At 39.5% G+C, this 19,693-nt stretch overlaps 1 protein-coding gene across 13 annotated transcripts in view; it reads left to right on the top strand.

The window, feature by feature from the left end:
• KIAA1217 (sickle tail protein homolog) overlaps window positions 1–19,693 on the top strand; it is a 277,578-nt gene that overhangs the window by 28,727 nt on the left and 229,158 nt on the right. For 12 of the 13 annotated variants that reach the window (XR_003074153.3, XM_015282038.4, XM_004939233.5 and 9 more), the window contains exon 1: window positions 13,454–13,771. The exons of the other annotated variant lie outside the window; for it this stretch is intronic. Coding sequence is in view for 11 of the 12 variants with exons in the window: in XM_015282038.4 (XP_015137524.2) it covers window positions 13,558–13,771 (214 nt within the window). In the remaining variant the exon portion in view is untranslated. Of the gene's footprint in view, window positions 1–13,453; window positions 13,772–19,693 lie in introns of those variants that run through there. 13 annotated transcript variants of the gene reach the window in all.

Raw genomic sequence — 19,693 nt, 5'->3', positions numbered from 1 at the left:
AAATCACACAGCAACTTTGGCTTTGTGCAAAGTTCCAGATACAATGCAACAACCTAAATCAGACTTCCATGGCACTGTATACTTGTGCAAATGTGTGTGATGCATAGAAATAAATGAGACAGTGAATTAATACAACATTTAAATATTTTTGTGCTAAATTTATTGTGTGTCTTCCCCTGAAGTTTTGGCTGGTTTTCAATTTGATGCAGAGTTTAACTGTCTGGAGAAGACTGGTGTCTGTAGAGAAAGCCGGTATGGTCTGTGGCACTCAGAAGTTTAAAATCTCAGTGTACAACATTTAATGACTGTATAGGGATGACTTAGGGAACAGTCTGTGGTTATATCTAATTGGGTGTAACTACAGTCATGGAGTAAATAGGAATGCTATTGCCTTCTGCTAAGTAGTCCTACAAGCTTCCCTTGTGTTAGAGCTGGTGCTCATATGACTTCAGGGTAAATCAGTTACATAAGCGAGGCTGGTGGGTAAGAGATGCAGAGAGGGGGATATAATGTTTTGTGGCTTACTTGAAGGTCAGAGGCAAGGTCTGGGTCTGGATGTGAATGAGCTTGGAGGAGGCAGGAAAGGAGATCTTTCTTTTCAGCAATAGGCATTTACACGATGAAGTATGTGTAATGCAAAGCTTCATGCTTAGAAAAGCAACGATGCACTTATACACAGATTTGTTATTCAAATTTTACCCTCTGAGCGCAGGATCTATAACCCTTGTTCCTGTCCCAGTGAACCGTGGGTCTGTCATGGGGTTGTGCAGCCTCATTTGGTGGTTGCAGTCAGTTCTGAGGGCAGAAATTCAACAGTGTATGAGTGTATATAGGGTTTGCAGGTGAATTTGATAAAGAAGTAAAGGAAAAACCTTTCTTTTTTCTCTTCAGTAAAGTTGTAATAGTAATAATATCTGACCACATTATTAAAAATATCAGATATATACCTAGATGAGCAAGAATGCTTTGAAATCTTCTTATACTACGTAGTTCAACAAGGCATTTGTAAAACTTGCACAGTCTAACTACTGAACATACAAAGGTTCAAAGCACTTGAGCTGCTGGCAAAATAAGAATAGCTCTTGAATAAATCCTATAGAGAGCTACTATTGAAGGAAAAAAAAAGAGAGAGATTCCTGTGGTTCTGTGGGTAAAAAAAAAAAAAAAAAATACTATTCCACATAGCATGGAAACTGTAGCCAATTTAATATGCTTGATTCACATTTTAAGCAAAATATTAACCTACACATTTTACTGGTTCTGGGTCATAGCTATTCTTCTTAAATAACAAGTTTTTTTTCTCGGTCATACATGATATGAGGAGTCAGAACACATCACCCAGGTCTCACAATCTTTTTAAAAACTGAGCTCTACCACAGATAGTGCCACAGAGACACAACTTTGTCAGTTGGTGTCTTATCCCAGTCTAGGAGTAGTGGCGTAATAGGGTTCTTTCCTCATACAGTAAAGGTCTCACCATTAAATTTTATTGAAACGACTTTAGTATACAGTGAGCTTTAGTAAGTCCATAAATAATGGAAAATTAGATTTCAGAAAAATAAAAATACTGTTGTGCAAAGTTAAGCGCATGTTTATTTTATGTATGGTTTATATGGTTTATAAAGCTTTTTTGTTGTCTTTAAGCTGTGACTCACTCAACTGAAGTATGCATAAAACACTCATTTAACACAAAAACAGTAGTTTATAACAGGTAAAGGACCGAAGAATGAAAAATAAATCTCATATTAACATAGCTAAAATGGACACCAAATAGTTTGTTTTCATAATAAGAAAATTTATGTTTTTCCTTCCAACTCAGAATCAATTTCCTCTTTGTTGAGGTGTTTGATTAAGTTTACACTTTAGCCTTGAAATGTCTTTGAAAACAAACAACCCTGTCTAAAGAGCTGGTGCTGGGCAGTGCTCAGTCATTCATCCTCTCCCTTTCTCCCTTACAGGTTTTGTTTATTACAGTGATAGCTCTTTTAAAGACTGCCTTCTTGGTGTCACTGCTAGTTTAAATGAAAACATTTCATAATCATAGCTGAGTTAACTGTCCAAATGAAAAAGTATTTTGTCTGTATGCTTCTGCCTGCTTGGTTCAGAAGTTTTTCTTAAGCTGGGTTCTTTTTCCTACCAAAATCAATAGTAAAAGTGCATATATTCTTTCAGAAAAAAAGATACACGTGTGTGTGTATATATATATATATATATATATATATATCTCCTTGCATGGCCTGCTGCATTTCAGACATTTTTCTTATCTATCTATCAATACCATGGAAGACAGTTTTTTTGCCCATGTCACTAGGAGCTGTAAGCCTGTACAAAGGCAGATTTTTGTGCCCAGCCATCCTGATTGTCTTCTGTGGCTGAATGACTGGAACTGGGGATGAGGCACAGCTGTGAACGCTATTTGTCTTGATATTAAAGAAGCTTATAACACAGTATTTTTGTGTACACCCAGCTGAGGTGCCATCCAGAGGGACCAGGCCAGGCCAGAGGGATGGCCCCAGCAGAACCTCTTGAACCTGGGTGAACAAAAAACAAGCTCAGTCCCTGTGAGGAAAGAGCCCCATGCAGAGTTATAGGCCTTGGTGGCAACTAGGCCAACAGCGTCCCAGGCCTCATGACAAGGGCTGCACCAGGAGATCAAAGGAAGTAATCCCCTCCCTCAACATTCATTAAGCCTTATCCAGATCTTTGCACCTCTGTGCTGAATACACCTATTAAAAAGAGAGGGTGCAATGTAGGACCATGAGGTGGGCCAGTCTGGAGCCATCTGTCACTGGGGAAGAGGTGACAACTGTAGGTATAACCAATTGAAATGACCACGGATGGTATTTTCTTGATCATTGATTAATGTGTTGCTGTGATTAAGCAGTGGAGTAACTGGCTCAACGCAAACAACTCTCACAAAACAAGGGATATATCTGGCATCTAACATCAGGCACTGCCAGCAGTGATACCATCAAAGACTTGTTGTTGCTTTTTACTAAGCTTGATGCTAATGAAAAGTTAATGAGTTGTAATTAAGTACAGAAGGAATTGAAGATTCTTTATCAAAGTTCCTGAATTCTGCTTTGTGAATAACAGTAATTGATAAATGCAAACGTATTGATTTATCCTTTATCCTAATTGCTGTTCTGCGAATGCAATGGGTATTTCCTCCCTAATTAATAAAAGATTACTTTTGAGAATTTAATTAACTGTTGTGTTCTTCATTCGTCTAAAATTAAACTTCTCTGACAATGACGTAGCTTAAAAAAAAAATAAAATCCTTATATGTAACAAACTACAGAGGCATACGTTTACTTGGCAACCTACTATTAGCTTGCAAATGGAAAGACTTATGGCTGGAAAAAGCCAGCTGCACCTGTTGTTTTCCCTGAACAAATCACCTCAAAGTACACAATCACTCCAGTCTGACACTGCTGTTTGTATTGCTAAGTTTTTCTCATTGATAGTGCTCAGTTCATAGAAATGAGTGGAACCACACAGTTCCCTGAAATCTAACTGGTATATTTATGATCTTAATAGGGTCATATGGAATATCTGTCAAATGAAACACTTTGATTCATGAATAATATTAGCTTTAAAGAAAAGTGTCTTAAATAATGTTTCTGTGCTGTGCTTGTTTTTTTTGTATTTTTTTTTCTTGCTGCTTTTTTTTGTTTGTTTGGTTTTGTTTTTTTTGTTTACCATCCATGGAGCCGAACTGTGATTTGCTTTTTGCAGGTTATATATGTCTGTTAGCACCATGTTCAAATCTGACCTTGTTTTTTGCTAGTAACCAAAATAAAAAGATTATCCAATTATAAACTTTCTGGGACTAATGGATGCTAATCACTGTTGTGGTCAAGGAGGCTTCAGGGAATGGCATTTGTGTGTCACTCAAGCAGATCTGTAGGTGAATTTTTGTGCTGACCTGAACCTAGACTGGTTCTGCATGTTGTTCTAGACTGCATGAGCTGTTGGTAGCTCTAGAAGGGGTTTGCACCTCTGGGTTAAGGTGATCTCCCTGCTAACTCCTTTCCTCTTCATTTTATCCTAATCTCTGCATTTCCATTGCTGAATTCTAAATGCTTTCTACTCTTCTCTGTCTTAAATAGCCTCTTAATTGCTGGTAGCTTCCCAGGCTCTCCCAGGGGATAGCTCTGGACAAGCACTCATCAGTCTCCTCACCATCCCACCTCAGGGCAATGAGTGATAATACCCTGCAAGCTGCAAGAATTCATTTTAATAGGATTTGTAGCATATTTAGCACAGAAAAAATGTCTCTGAATGCCTGGTAAAGTAAATGGAAAGAAAACCAAAGGAGTGATTATAACTGCAGGCTTCAGTGGTTGAGGTAGAGACGAGACCAAGGCAGGTGGACAGTAGAGCAGCAACTGTAAGGTCCTTTAAATATGCTGTTGTGCATTTGGAAAATATAGAATTAAATACTGAATCTTGACCAGAGTCTTGTATATTGTTACATTATCACAATTTAAAATTACTGGTGCACTTGTGTTTGAGCATAGAACCCTAAGTGGGGGGATTTAATTGTTAACCTGAAATTGGTGTTACTAAGGCATAAACGACTATGATCTTATTGGCCACAGAATGAGTAAACAGATAAGAGCTGCTAGTGGAAGAAGATGGCTAATGGTTAGCGCTGGGGAGAGTTATGAAGAAACCTGAGAAGAAAAGTTAAGGCAAAAAGTGTTCCAAATCGCTGCTAATAATGTATTTGTCCTTTTTTTTTTTTTCCTGTTGGATAATATTCCTCCAAAAATGTTAAGATATGTTGTACTACTTGGCAAGTGACTGAAAATTGGATTATTTCGTTCAGAAAAAGGCATTACTATGTGAAAAGATAAATTAATTAAAATCTCACTTATATATCTTGAGAGGTTACTTACTTGAAACCAGCTTTGTATTCACTGCCTTCATTTTTGCAATGTCTGTTACTATGTCATTTCAACATCTCTTTAGATCTGTTAGCTTTACAAAGTTGTTATAAGTAAAGGAGAAGGCAATGCTTTTCTTTGGGTTCATGCATTATCTGGGAGCTATCTGAATCAGAAAAACCTGATGTTGAAGTAAATGTGGGAGTGAAATGTTGATGTGGGAGTAAGTCTGGGAGTAAATCTTTAAAGGCTAGCAAAGATAGAAAAAAAATCAATTTAATTCTTGCAAGCTAAATACAGAAGCTACTCTTCCACCTCAAAGTATCTTTACTGAGGTGAGAAACTTGATTTTCTTGACACAAGTTCTTCCAAACTTCCCCCAAGCAGAGCTTTTCACTGAAAGGCATTTTAAGGACTATTAAAATGAGGGACTCCATGAAGGTTTGCTCTCAGAATTTACAGCATTAATTTTTAATAGCTTCTGAATTATTCTGTTTATTTTATGGTGCGTATAAGAAGATGGTAGATTTTGTGGTTATATCTCAGTGCAGGGAATTCAGGCCAGACTTACTGAAACCTCCCTTGTCACAGACTGGTGCCCCTTAGTAGCTCAAGAGGGCTTAGAGGAGCTCAGTTAGTCTTCCTTTCTGGTTTTCTTTTCCCCTTTTTTCTTTCTGTCTCTCTTGATTTGTATGTGTTTTAATTACGCATACTTTTCTCTCGTTTCTTTACACAGCAGTCCTTATAACATCATTTTTATTTTAAAACTTCAAGATCAATCAAGAAAGCATTTAAGCTAACTTTTTATTTTATTTAATTAAAACATGAGTGCAAATGAAAGGATATTATATAATTTTAGTTCTCCTGGCCGTTGGAGGCAACAAATATAGGACCAAGAACAGGCAGATCACAGAGCACTGTTTGGTAGAGTGTAGTAAATAATTTGCTCTTTGGGGAAAAGAATATGCATTCAAAACATTGATTTACCAATTTCCTTAATGGGTCTAGGCAGAAATGCTAGTCATTCTGTGTCTTCTTTGTTTTAGCTTGTGTTAACCTAGCTTCACAAATGGCCATTGAGCTTTCTTGCTAAAGAGAGTTCATGCTTATATATTGCACTTGGCACGGTCACCAGTTTGGTTTTCCAGGCAGAAAATAGTTTGTGTTTGTTAGCGTACTTTATAATTCTTTATGTTTTAGTGGTGAGGTTATTGGTTCTTTTCAGGATTTTTCTTGGCTGGAAAGACTAACTACTGTTTCAGTTTTCTTTGCTTCATTGACACCAGCTATTGTCCATTCTTGGGACTGTAATTGCTTCATTGGATTTTCCCTTTACGTTCATGATGAGCAATACCTAATGATGAAGGTTGAAGGAGCTATCAGAGTAACTTGGACACCAACACCAGATGTATGCCAGAAATAAGGAGAGTAGCAGTTTCTGTGTTCCTAATGCATGCTGCCGTCTTTTCAGACATGAGTGCCAGTAATTGGGACCATTCATTGTCATCTGTGTAAATAAAGTAATGAATCCTCTAATATGCAAAGCTGAATATTAAGTTATCTGCATAAAATCGCCAGATTTCTGAAACATTTAGTGTCTGCAAGTATGAGTAGATTGAAAAGAAGAAATATCTTTCCACATGACTTGAGCACATGAGGTTGCACTACCTGAGCCTTCCAAGGAGTAGTGTTAAACTCAGATTACCTGAACTATCATAAATATAAACATAACAAAATCTAGTGGCAGATTTCTTTGTTTCTATACTAACAAACATTAGACATCAGGTACATTTCTATAGACCGACAAAGATGTATTTAAAACAAAAATTACAAACATATTTTTTTGTTCTGTTTTTGGTTAACTCATGAATCTCAGAGCTGCTTCCAAAAAAAAAAAAAAAAAAAAAAAAAAGAATGCCAAATAGGTATGATGGTCTCTGTGACTAATTGCAGTTCAGGGGGAGGCTCTGGCGAACTGGTTTTGCTATTATAAAAAAAGTCCCCAAATGAATTCTGTTCTGAGTCGTTATTTAAAACTTAATTACACAGAGTTCTGTTTTTGCTTATTTCCTTTCCCATTTCCATACTGATGAGATTTTTACTTATTTATTTATTTTGCATCCAAAGACTGTGATAGTCATGAATGTCAGAGCTGGAGGCGAGTCAGGAGACAGTTCTTTCTCTCACAGTCTTTAGAGGACAATCATTATTTTCCAGTTGTTCTCTCTCTTTCTCTCTCTCTCTCTCTTTTTTTAATATATATAATAGTTTGGCTCCTCCAGATGATTGCATCTACTACAGCATCATTCTTGAGGGTGTTATTGATGGGACTTTGCTGGAAGAGGAATTCTTATAATGTTGAATTCTACTTTGGGGCTATTTTGGGACAAACTACATCTGTAGTTTGTCCTCATTTCAGTCACTTTTACTCACTTTTATTTTGCCCACATTGGTGATGTAGAACATCAAGATAAAAGAGGAATATTGAAACTACAAACACAGATTCGTAGTGCATCTCCCACATGGGCAGGATTCTGTTGGTCAAGATTTGTGTTTGTCTCCAGACTCTACCTATGTTGTACTTGTTTTATTATTTATTACGTAGTGCTTTAAGCTCTCAGTGTTGTATTTTTGATAAATTAGAACTAGAACTCTTCCAAAGGTTATTCTTTTATTAAGGGGTGATCATTTGAAACATGATGATACAAAACGCTAGAGGAGGCTATAGATATGCTAAAACAAATTGCAACTAACATTTGAACTAGCACAGTAAAATGTCATTGCAGTGCTTCATGTTCTTCTCCTCCCTCCAGTCTTTGTTGTGACATCAAAAACTAAACTATCCATACTTTCACTTATATAATTTCATAAGAGATTTTGAATCTTCAACACTTATCTCTTTTATTAAAAACTATTAAAACTATAAATTTGACAAAAGATATCTTGTGCATATCTTCAGATTGCTTAAAGAATCTAATGTGAAGTATCTGCAGATGTGGAAGGCAATAATCAGATGTTATTTAAAATGAATAAATGGTAATTCACTGTGATTTATAGCTGATGGGGTATTCCTTAAAGAATGTGTTGAAGCTCATTTATTATTTGAGTTGATTAAAGTATCTGAACAAGTGGAACAACTTTGAACTATGGTGATATGTATTTTAGCTCTTTTAATCAATATAGCCAGTGTAATATCAGGTCCAATTGCATACCCCTCTTTGGTAGACTTTATTAAAGAATTTACATATGGAATAAATGTGTAAATTTTCTGATCTTTCATGAGTGGTTACTATATAGAAAAAGGTAAATGCTGCAGAAAAAATCCCGTACAAGTTTTTGTTATGAGGTGCATGGGCAGCTGCTCTCAGCTGATTGCTCCTTTTGAAATTATTTAATGATTAGCATCACCTCACCCATATAATGTACCCAAGCCTGCCATCACAGTTGGCACCAATTGGAAATAGCAGGTAATTCAAATGTTACTGGCTGTGTTTGCACACAAACACCCCACTGCTTTGTTCTTCTGCACAGCCCATCCCATGGGTGGAAGCAGTTATGCATGTGCAAATGTTCTTGGGCTTATGCAACCCTTCAAGTGGGGGAAGCAACCAAGTGGAGCAGTCGAAAGGCACCCTGAGGACAGAACACCACCAGATCAGGGGTAGTACTGATGTAACCACTGGATTAGAAAAATCATGACCGTGATGTGTTTAAATACATTTAAATACTCAGGCTATAGACCTGAGTACTCAGGCAAATTCTGAGTTCTATGTTATTGAAATAAAGCCAAATCTAAGATGCAAAAGTGACAATAGAATAATGAATAAAATTAATTCTGCCTTTTTTGAGGGCATTTCTGGTTTGAGGGCAGAATAAGGTGTTCAGACAGCACTTGTTAAGTCTTCTACCGTTAAGAAAAGTTTTGCTAAGGTTGCTTAATTTTCTAGAATTTCAAGAAAAGGAATTAAACCAGACCTGAAGGGTTTCTTTCTGATTTTGACTTTTTTTTTCTTTTCTTTTTTTTTTTTTTTTTTAAGTCTTAGAGCTGAGATTGAATTATTATAGCAGAGCAGTAAATCTCTGGAACAGGGTTTTGTGATAGAAATGACAACTCTGCTTTAATTATAGCATCTTCTAGGCTGCTACTGTGTTGCTGCAATACTCTTAACAGACTTTTTTTTTGAAGACCATATTAAAGAGTAATAGGACTTGCCATAGATACTGCTTGTATTCTGTTGGAGGGTTTGCCTGTCACTGAATGGCCGACTGAACTCCTCCTGCCCGGTTTGTTTTACCAGGATGGATATTTCTGGCCTTGTGTGAAATATGTTAACACGACTCTCAGTACATTGAAGGTGAAGCCTTTTTTTTTTTGTATTATATATACTATACAACTATCTCAGTAATCATGTGAGGGAAAATAAAGCACTGGCACGTAGTTCTAAGGGAGCTTTAACATCTGCAAAATTAACTTGTCACTAATTCTGCATGCTTCAGTTGCTAGAAAATGTACCTCTCTGAAGCACTAAACTTTTTTTTCTTCACATTTCGTACCTGTCTGTGATTTGCATCCGAAATTGTTTTCCTCCCTGATCTTGCTCTTTTTGTGCCTTTACATTTATTTCTCATTTTGCACTGAAAATATACGCCATCTGGTACCTTGCTCAATTCTGCAAAGAAAAGACTTCATTAATTTACGATTTTAACTTCTGCACCTGTGACTTCTATTTACTCACGTAGTAGCGGTTGCCTCTCAGTGGCTTAGAAGCAGCCTGCTGGATATGAAATGTTGGTGCATGTGTATCTCTATCTTCTTTAGGTAGCTGCAGGTCAAAATGCAGGAGAGCATTGGGTGAGGAGAGATCTCTCATCAGCTCTTTTCCTGCAGACCAAGAAAACACCGCATAGCAAACCACGTGGCATCAGCTACCAACTCATTCTGCTTCACATGCTAACGATCCTCTACCATACCCAGCTCTTTATGTGGGAATGTAAACTCGGACTTCATGGGTGCCCAAAAAAGGAAATTTCAAGCTTTCCAAATGCTTTGTTTGGATTAATAACATCTCTAGTCATGTTTCTTTAATCCCGGGGGCACAACCGTTACTTAAGTTAATAGCAGTATAATAACCTGTTTAATATGCTACAGTAAAAATGCCTTCTCTTAGCTAACCTGTAACAAATTTTCACTCTTGTACTTCAGCAGTAATTTATTTTCTAGGCAGAAAAGAGAAGACTTGTATTTTGAAACTAAGAGAACGTTGTTTTAAGCACTGTATGGAAAGTGTATGGTATTCTAAAAATATTCCTTGTATACATACATGTGGTTATTCAAAAGCAGAGACTGCACTGTTTGTCTCCTAATGTTAATTCCTACTGTGTAAGGCAGTGACGGATGTGATTCATTGACCCAAAGCCGTAGAAAAACTTCCCACAGCAGTTCACCAGAACCTGACAAACTGAACTTTGTTGGTGCTCGGTGGTGTGTTGGTTACACCAGTTTGAAGTGCTCTTCCTACATAGCTCAAATTGGCTATCTGAAAACTAAGAGAAAGGGAGTTGGGTTGGTTTTGGCTGGTTGGTTGGCTGGCTTTTTTTATTTTTATTTAAAGCAGTTCAGAAGAGTACCTCGAGGCTTCAGAAAGAGCTGATGAAAGCCTTGATGCCTGGGGAATGTTGTTAGGATCCTGTGCAGGAGGTGAAGGAGTGGCAGGGAGGGATCAGCCCAGGGCTTTGGGGTGCTGGGCTGGGAGGGTTTTGCAGATGGAATGGGTTTATGGGCACCCCTGGGCCACGTGCACTTGCACTGCTTTGTCCCATGGATGAAGTAATTTAGTGTGCCTAGATCCAACCTGAAACATGACCAGCTTTGCAACATAGGCTTTTGTGGTTTTTTTTTTTGTGTGTGTGTGTGTTGGGGAGGTGCTTTTTTGTTTTGGGTTGGTTTTGTCGTTGTTGGTATTGTTTTTTTGGGAGGGAGGCCTAAATATATATGATGTGCTCATGGCTGGAATCACTAGTTTCATGTCTAAGAGCCTTTAAAATGAACAAGGAAGGTGATTTATTTATTTATTTATTTGTTTGTTTGTTTATTTGAGAATGCTGTGCCACAGACTATTAAAATGCTGAAGGAGAGTAATGACCAGAAAGGAAGCATATTCCCCACAGGGAAAATCAGGCATAGGATGGTTTAATGGCTAGGACACTGGAGAAAGAAGACTGGACATCTTCTGTCAGACAGATTTTAATTTTAAAATAGATTATAAAAAGGTTCTGAATATATTCTGGCAATACAGAATCTTGGAATGGTTGAGATGGGAAGGTACTTCTGGAGACTGCCCAGCCTGACTCCGTACTCACAGCCATGCCAGTCAGGTGCTGAACCCACCCAAGAACAGAGACCCCACCACCTCTTTTTTCAGCCTGTGCCAGCACCTGGCCATCCTCACCATACAAAACCTTTTTCTTAACTTTAAGTGGTATTTCTTGAGCTTCAGTGAGGCTCCTGCTTTGCAGAGGAGGCTGTTTCCAAGAGCACCGTGTTTACAGTAAGGGTGCTCAGTTAGGATGCAGTGTGCAGCAATTCCAGTAGGATTTCACATCAGTGGTATTGATTCCAAAATCAAACCACCATTGTTTGTGTTGTCAGACAGAGCTGGATTTTACATCACAGTTGTCCCGTGCTTAGGAGAATTAATATAAATTGTACATATGGAGTATTGGAGCCTTACTGTAACTCCTTAAGAACTTCAGAGAATATTTGCATTTGATAAAGATATCATAGTGGAAGTCTTAAAAATAACTGTGCTTACAAAACAATTTAGGTTTTTTGTGGGAGTGACAGCCCTTTGCAGGCTTGGTGCAGCTGAGCTCTCACGTACTCACTGGCTCTCCGCTTCTCCTCTGCCTTCTTCACTCATTTCCCACTGCAGTGATTAACTTCCATTTGCGCTCTTGTTTCATCCCTGCTTATTTGCTCCATTTCTTTCTGTGTGACCTACTGTGTGAGTGCTGCTCATCAGCCCAGAGTTCCACTCCAGTCTGTCAAGTTCCTTCTCAAGCACTGAACTCTTTCCACTCAGTGATCTTACAGTGTTGATAAAACAATATGCAGAATGCCATCAATATCGTGGCAGGGCTTGTTACGCAGCACTTAATCTGTCCTGTATTTGATGGGGAAACAAAACAATAGACAAAATGCTTTACACAGGAAACATAAACAATTAGCTCTTTAATGTGAGACTCTTGAGAAAAATATATGGAATTAACATGCAAAAATTTCACTGCATTTCTCAATTACCATGGCTGGAAATGAGCGATGTCTGTAATAATTTAGTCACGTGTTCCTGTCTTCCTGCTTGTTAAGCATTTCTCTTAAATAACTATTAGTAGTTTTGCTCTGGTAGTATTGATTTGTGTATGTTAGTTCTAGCCTTGAAATAACAAGGTCCCATGCTGGTTGCCTGGCACGTCAAAGAGTACATTCGAAAATTAATTGTGAAGATTTCAAGGCCAGGCTGGATGCGGCTCTGGGCAGCCTGGTCTGGTGGTTGGCGACCCTGCACATAGCAGGGGGGTTAAAACTCGATGATCATTGTGGTCCTTTTCAACCCAGGCCATTCTATGATTCTACGATTTTACCTCAGCTGTGGTATTTTCTCTGGCTTGCCCTGTTTTGTTGTGTTGTTTGGTTTTTTTTTTCCTTTGGAAATTGTTTCCAAGATGACGGTGAATGGAATTTTCTTTTCATGTGTCCAAATACTCTGAGTCTTGGCACCATTCAACAAGCATGGGGCTGCCAGAGAAGTTTGGTAGGCTCTGCCTAGGCATTTCCAGGGGAAAGCACCTAGGAGCTGAGGCTTGAAATAACACTGCCTGAGGTCAGGAGTTAATTCTTTGGAGAGGCAGTAAGGAACGTGGTTATCTGTAGTATGCAAGAGGCCAGGGATTCTGTAGGTGTGCATGCAACAGTGAAAGAAAGAAAAAGTAAGACGGGCAACATTCTGTGCAGTGTTAATTCGTAAGCAATGGTGTTAGTAATGCAGGCTAATGATAAGGGATTTAGGTCACTTTTTTTTTTTTTCTTTTTTTCTGTGAGAGGTGATATTCATTTGAAAATCCTTCATTTATTTGGGGGAATTAAAAAATACAATGGTGGGAAAATATGCATCACTTAATCCATTTTTAAGCTCGTGCCTTGCTCAAACCCAAAGAAACACACTCTCGGTATCAGGCTTCTAACGCGTAGCACTGGAGCAGCATGGTTTTGACGTTACAAGGGAGCAGTCCCCCAGAACAGGGGAGCGTTGTCGGTCGGGAGAGGAGCACGGGGGGTCCTGGGGCAGAGGCGCCCCAACCCTGGGCAGCGTTCCCCCCACACCTGCGGAGGAGCCCCCGCGTACTCCGGGATAAGCATCTGCTCCCCAGGGCGCTGGGCTCCGCGCGGAGCAGTCTCGCCTGTGCTCCCCTCGCAGGCATTTGCATTCCACAGGTCTGGGAGATGTGGGCTGCGTGACCACCCCGCGCCTGTTGTTTAAAACTGCTCGGACTGGCAGCACGCCGCTGCAAACCCAGCTGCGCTGCACGCACCGCTCCCCAGCCTCGGTGCTGGGAAGGATTTCTTAGGGATCGCTTTTTGGAGCAGGTAAATTCCTGCACAGTCACAATGTCCAAACCCTCGCGCTTGGCTCGACCTCTATCAGCGAATACAGCTCCTAAATCACCTTCGTCTCGGAAAGAGGACTTTAACAGCCGATCGCGGAAAATTAGTTTAGGTGAAAAGATGTTGAGAGCTGGCAGTGAAGGAAACCTGGTGAAACAGCATCAGCAGGTGGAAATCACAGAAGTGCTTGTGCCACGGAGGGCTCCTCTGCTGAAAGGTAACCATTTATTCCATGCTGTAAGATGAATAATTCAATGGATTAGCGATTACTGGTTTTCTAACGAACCCCCAAACATCAATTATTTTACAGCTGTGTGCATGCGTGTCTGCGTGTTGTTCCTAACTGATGGATTACGGTACATCACACATTTGTTTTGGAAATAAAAGGACTCAACGTTTCTGTTGGTTGGTGGCTGGGTGCTGTATACAAGCTAGAAATGTTTGTCTGTACAAGTGGTACATCAGAATGCTTTGCAGTCTTAATCAGACACTGTGTGGTGAAGCTTTATTTGAAACGATAATTGGAAAACCTGAACAAGTGTCAGAAAGATTAAATAATGTGAGAAAATGCACATCAGTGCAGTCAGAGAATCCCAGACAAGGAAAACTCCCATCTATGGGTCCTAATCAGGCAGCTGTGAGTTGGTTTCTTGCACAAAAACCAAACAGCTCAGGAGTATTTCAAAAAGCTTACGTGCTTTTAGGATGCAAACAAATGTGGACACTAATGCAAGATTACAGTCTACTCCCAGGTATCTGCTAAGCAGTGGGCTGCAGGATCATTGCTACTGCCTCTTTAACTTAGTTTTTGTGGCACTGCTCCTCAGAACCAACTGCACTGAAAAGTAGCTATTTAAGCTGCAGGGTGAAAAACGAAGGCAAATTTCCATGATACAAGGAAGAAAAAGTAAAAGTATTCTAATTGGACTTGTCATAGATTTGGTATTTAAATGTGAACAAGAGGTAGAACCCTTTCAATCCCAAATAGAAATCACTGCCCCTTCCATCCTAAATCCATAGGAAGAAAAAATCACAGACCTTTGTAACTTGAAACTGTATTTTCCTTTCACACATATGGCATCCAAGGTTACAGTTTCTGCTCCTGGCTGAATAAGGTTTAAAAGATCTTTTTTCTTCTTTTTTCCCCCCCTCTGCAATGTGACTTTTATTATTTCCCAAAGAAGGGAGAAGTGATGACACCTAATCTTACTCGGGGAGATGGATGATCTGTTTGTTTCTACAAAGGAAACTGGGTCTGAAGCACTTTATTAAAGGCAGAAGAGAGCAAATAGAAAAACTGGAGATGGGAGGGCCTAAACTTCTGGTCTCACTCAGAGATCGTCTCACTTGTTCAGCCATGTAATACGGAGACCCATTTTTGATCTTGGGATGCATGCAAGAAATTAAAACCTTCATTCAGGAAAAAGAAAACAAACAGGCATTCTGTTTTCTTTCTATGGTGGTAACTGAATATTTGTTGATGCCTTGGTGAATGGTGTTTCCTAGCCAAGTTTTACTTAAATTTGAAAACTTTCCTAGAAAACCCTGCAGTGGTTTTCACTAAGTGAAAGGGTTTGAAAAAGCAGCTTGTCCCCTCGTGTTATCTCATTTATTCGGTGCCTTGAGAAAATGAAGGTATGTAGGATTCACAGAACAGCAAGCGTGTCCTTTTAAGGGATGTGATTTTTACAGAGCTCTGGGGCCTGCTTTCACTCATTTAGTTTAAATGCTTTTGGGCTATCTACCACTCTACCACTGACTGCAAGGGTTGCATTCACTGCTTCATGTTTTAGGTGAGATTTCTCCAAAAGAAAGTTGATAACCTAGTGGTTATCAGTAACGCTGCAACCTGGCATACGCTTTTAGTATTTATCGCATTAGGCTTACTGTTTTCTGGAGCATGAATTAATCCCTGCTCTGTACTGACTCTCCGTATTTTGATGATTTGTGTACATTAGCCAAATGTTACAGTGAGTTGTTTTTGCAAGGGATGTGGAAGAACAAATATTGATACTGCTGAAGTATTGCAAAGGAGGCGGAAATGTTCAGTGTGGGGCTTACCTCTGAAAATGCAGCTGGCCCCAAATGGAGCCAGAGCATTGGTAAAACTGATGGGGAAGACGTTGTTATGCAAGATGTGGGTTTGGAGCTGGATGGTGGCAGAGTGGCAGCTACATCAGAAGCTAACAGAAACTGTAAAGCACAGAAGTCATGGGGCAGCTCCTTGAGGATAACGTCACATGCCGCAGGTGCCATGTGAGTAGCAGCTGAAGTGCATTGGTGTTGTCTCGTAAAGGAAATGAGGGGAAATGGGAAAGGTGCCAGAGGGCAGATATGGGCTGAATGTGATGGCTTAAATAGGAGATGTGGGAAGGGGTGGCTGAGAGCTCCAGTGGGAGGAGGATTGAGGTTTGGTGGAATACAAATAACAGAGTGCTGGGTTTTCGGAACAGGTGGACCAATGGAACGGGTATAGGAGAATTTCAGGAGGCTCTGCCAGGTAGGGAGCAGGGTCCTGAACAAGCTGAAGTGACCTGCTTGACCAGGCTTTGTCTGCTGCCATACAAACTGGTGAAACCCTGTGGCCCACATTTCTACTACTGCCTATAATAATCCTGCTCCATGTGGGACAGCAACCTACAACCAGTTGAGTTCTACTGGTGAACTTGGTGTGTTTCCAACAGCAATATGGTGGCATTTCTTGTTTACCTGAGCCTCTTTTAAATTAAAACCAAAGATCTGCCATGCATGAATGGTGTCAATAAACAGCTCTCCAGCAAAGCTAAGTGCTCAACAGACAGGAAATCCAAAATTGTGCTTACACTTTAAATGGGACTGTAAAGCATGATGATTCATTTTAATTGTGGTGGTATGTTGGGGCTTTTTTCTGCAGGATCCCTGCCTTGTGTTGTGCAAATGATGAGTTGTGCTCAACTGATAAGTTGGATTACACAGGCAGTGAGGCAGATAGTGGCAGAGAAAAAAGGCCTTATAATTAAAGCCATTAAAGGCTGGAGTGGATTTATCTCTGCCTCTGCCGCAGAGCTCTGTGTGATGTAGGACATACTGCGTTAACTTTTACAGGTGAATAATGGCTGAGTGGATTCACTTTTTGTTTTGGTTTCTGGGTCTGCAAATCTGAGACCATGGGTCTGATTTGCACTGCTGAATACCCATAATGGCAGCTGAAGTCACTGACAGCTGTGACTTCATTGCATAAAGTACCGTCTAATACAAGGGACTCGAGAAGGTCACCTTTAACTTATCTTTTGCACTTTTCCTGAATTTAATGAACATCTTTGATCACAGTTTCTGCATATGCTATCTTCTCATCTCACTGAAAACAAAGGGTGGAAAGGATGTAGAATAAGATCCTTATTTTAATAGGAACTGTTGTGAGAATAGCATTTTGCACTTGCCCGCTTTCATACGTGATGAATACTGAGGCCTAGGCTGCAAAATTTCTTGCTTGGTTATCAAGTCAAGGTCTGATAAGAAGGTGGCACATAAACCCCCAAGTCCACGCCCTGAATGCAAACTCAACGCTATTGAAGGAGATCTATGAAGGCATACCGTGCTGTAGGATGGAGGGGTATGGCCAGGCTGCCATTTCCCTTTGGCCAGCACAGAGGGGAAGCAGTCCTGAAGGTGCGGCCATCACTACTGTGGAGGAACATCACTTCCCAGAAATAGCAACGATTGCCTGGCCAGCTGTGCCCTGTGGTGCATCAAGCCTAGCACTGTCACTGGGTGAGGAAGGGGGTTGTCCTGCTCTGCTCTGTGCTGTGCAGCCTCACACATGGGGGTTGGGAACAGGTTCTTTACCAGAGGGTGGTGGGCATAGCCCTGAGTGTCAGAGTTCAAGGAGTGTTTGGACACCGCTCTCAGGCATAGTTTGTGTGGAGGTATGTGTTGGACTCGGTGATTCTTGTGGGTCCCTTCCAACTTAGGATATTCCATGACCGTGTGATTCTGTGAACTCTTTTTGCCTATTCTGACTTTCCTTCAAACTTCCGCTTTGTCTTCTTCTACTCTGTCCCCACACTGGCAAACTCTGCATGGGACCCAGCTCCAAACTGCAGGTGGCCAAGCAAAGCTCCTTGTTGCCCACCCTTCTGGAGATATAGAGCTAGGACTTTTTCTTTCGAACCAGGCACTGTCAGCAGCACCAGTGACTCTCTGGAGCTGGGAGCTGGGGGAACCAGCATATTGGTGTCCAGAAAAAATGGAGATATGTAAACCTTTCATTTTCCATTCTGTGTCAGGTCTGAATCAATTATAATATTTCTTTCACCTCTGGGATGTTTTACTGATAGAAGAGCATTATGAATTTTTGTCACCCATACTTTTATTTGATAAAAGCAAAGACTACACTAACGACTGACTTTTCAATTTCCTTTCTCTGTTTTATCTTACTGAGTATTGGTATTTGTTTCATTATTTGTCTTCACATCCTTTCACTTTGCTTTATTTTCACCCTGTATTCTTCCAGTACGCTTTCTTCCCTTGTTCCATCTGTGTTCTTTACTTTGCAGACTATGGTGATTGAAATGCAACTCCAACACATTTTAGAGTAAAACTCTTGGTGTCTCATATTCAGTCGATTCCCAAACTAGGCAAAACTAGTTCGTCCCATCTCTAGTTATTAGACTGGGTACAACGGACTTTAATTATATCTTGGGATACAAATCTGTGGGCTCTTGAGGCAAAACAAGCAATAACAACACCATGAGAGTTGGAATTAATTATGACTTTCTGACCACATTTTTAAGGCAAGCTTAAATAGCGTCTGTATAATCTGTATGTGTACTGCTAATTATCTCAAAGCTTGTTATAGTTTTTAAATAAAGAAATATTCAATCATGGGCAAAGTTTGGAAATTATTCCTTCTGATATTCAAGTAAAACCTATAGAATTTTTAAAGGCCAAGTTATCTCTCAAGAGCTTCCATTTCATAGCTTTTCCTGACGGAGATGTACCCACAAATACAGAATGCGCGTAAGATTATGGGTTAAAATTTCCAAAAAGCTTCACTATTAAACAAAAGCAAAGCAAAGAATATGTTTATTTAGCCTACAGTATTTTTGTTTCCTCTGCAACTGTTTAATATTCATCAAGACAGCAAATGCAGATCTTATAAGCGATTGTATATACAAATGTTCGTTATCTTACATATTTAATAGTAATGTCTTTTTTAGCACCAGAGAATATTTTTCTGCTTTTAAAATGCATATAAACTATGCAAAATGAAATAAACTGCAATCAAACATAAATTAGAAATTTGACTGTATTGTACAGTAGTCTGAAAACCTGTAATGAAACCAGGATTGGTATCAGATGTGTGCATTCCAGTATGGTTAATTGTTCAAAATTTCAAGCTTGAGATGCAGTTTTGCAAATCGATAAAGCACTTATTACTTCAGTATACTTTTAGTATACGAGTCAATGAAAATACGAGTCCAGAAAATATTCTCGACCTTTTGATATTAAAATACAAAAGGAATCTGGATAAAAACTTCTCATGCTGGACAAGAACATTATTAAAATACCTCTTGGAATTTAAAAGCGCACTGCAGAAACAAGGATCAGTTGTGAGTCTGTGCACATTCTTTCATCACCCGTGTACATTTATTTCCATGGCCATTGCTATTTGGCTTCATCTGGAGAATGAACAGGGAAATAAAACATGCTTCCTTCCAATTAATATAATGCAGTATATTAGCTAGAGTTGTGAATATCGAAAACTGAATGTCTGGACATATTTTTAGGTGACGTATGTTGGGGCAACTTCTGTTCTTGTTTGCTGTGAGGTTGACTCAGACTGAAGCATAAAGTATGCTGTAGCTTTCTTAAGTACAATTTACTGGGGAAAGAAAAAAAAAGAACTGGCCATGTCAAAACACTCTGGCAGTTGTTCTTTCATCTGTAACCTTTTTACTTATTATCTGAATTTGTGCAATTATGATGGAGTGGTAAGTCTCTCAAAAACTTCTCCGTGATGTACTTACATAGACTGTATGGTGAATAGGATACTTTGTCCAGTATTTGACTGTAGCTGTCAAATACTACACATCTGTATTTTTCTGTAATTTTTTGAAATTACTGGCTAAGTGGAGAAAGAAGACCTGATTATTATGAT

Source organism: Gallus gallus, chromosome 2 (genome assembly GCF_016699485.2).
Source record: "Gallus gallus isolate bGalGal1 chromosome 2, bGalGal1.mat.broiler.GRCg7b, whole genome shotgun sequence".
Classification (NCBI taxonomy): domain Eukaryota; kingdom Metazoa; phylum Chordata; class Aves; order Galliformes; family Phasianidae; genus Gallus; species Gallus gallus.
This window is presented reverse-complemented; position numbering and strand designations above follow the sequence as displayed.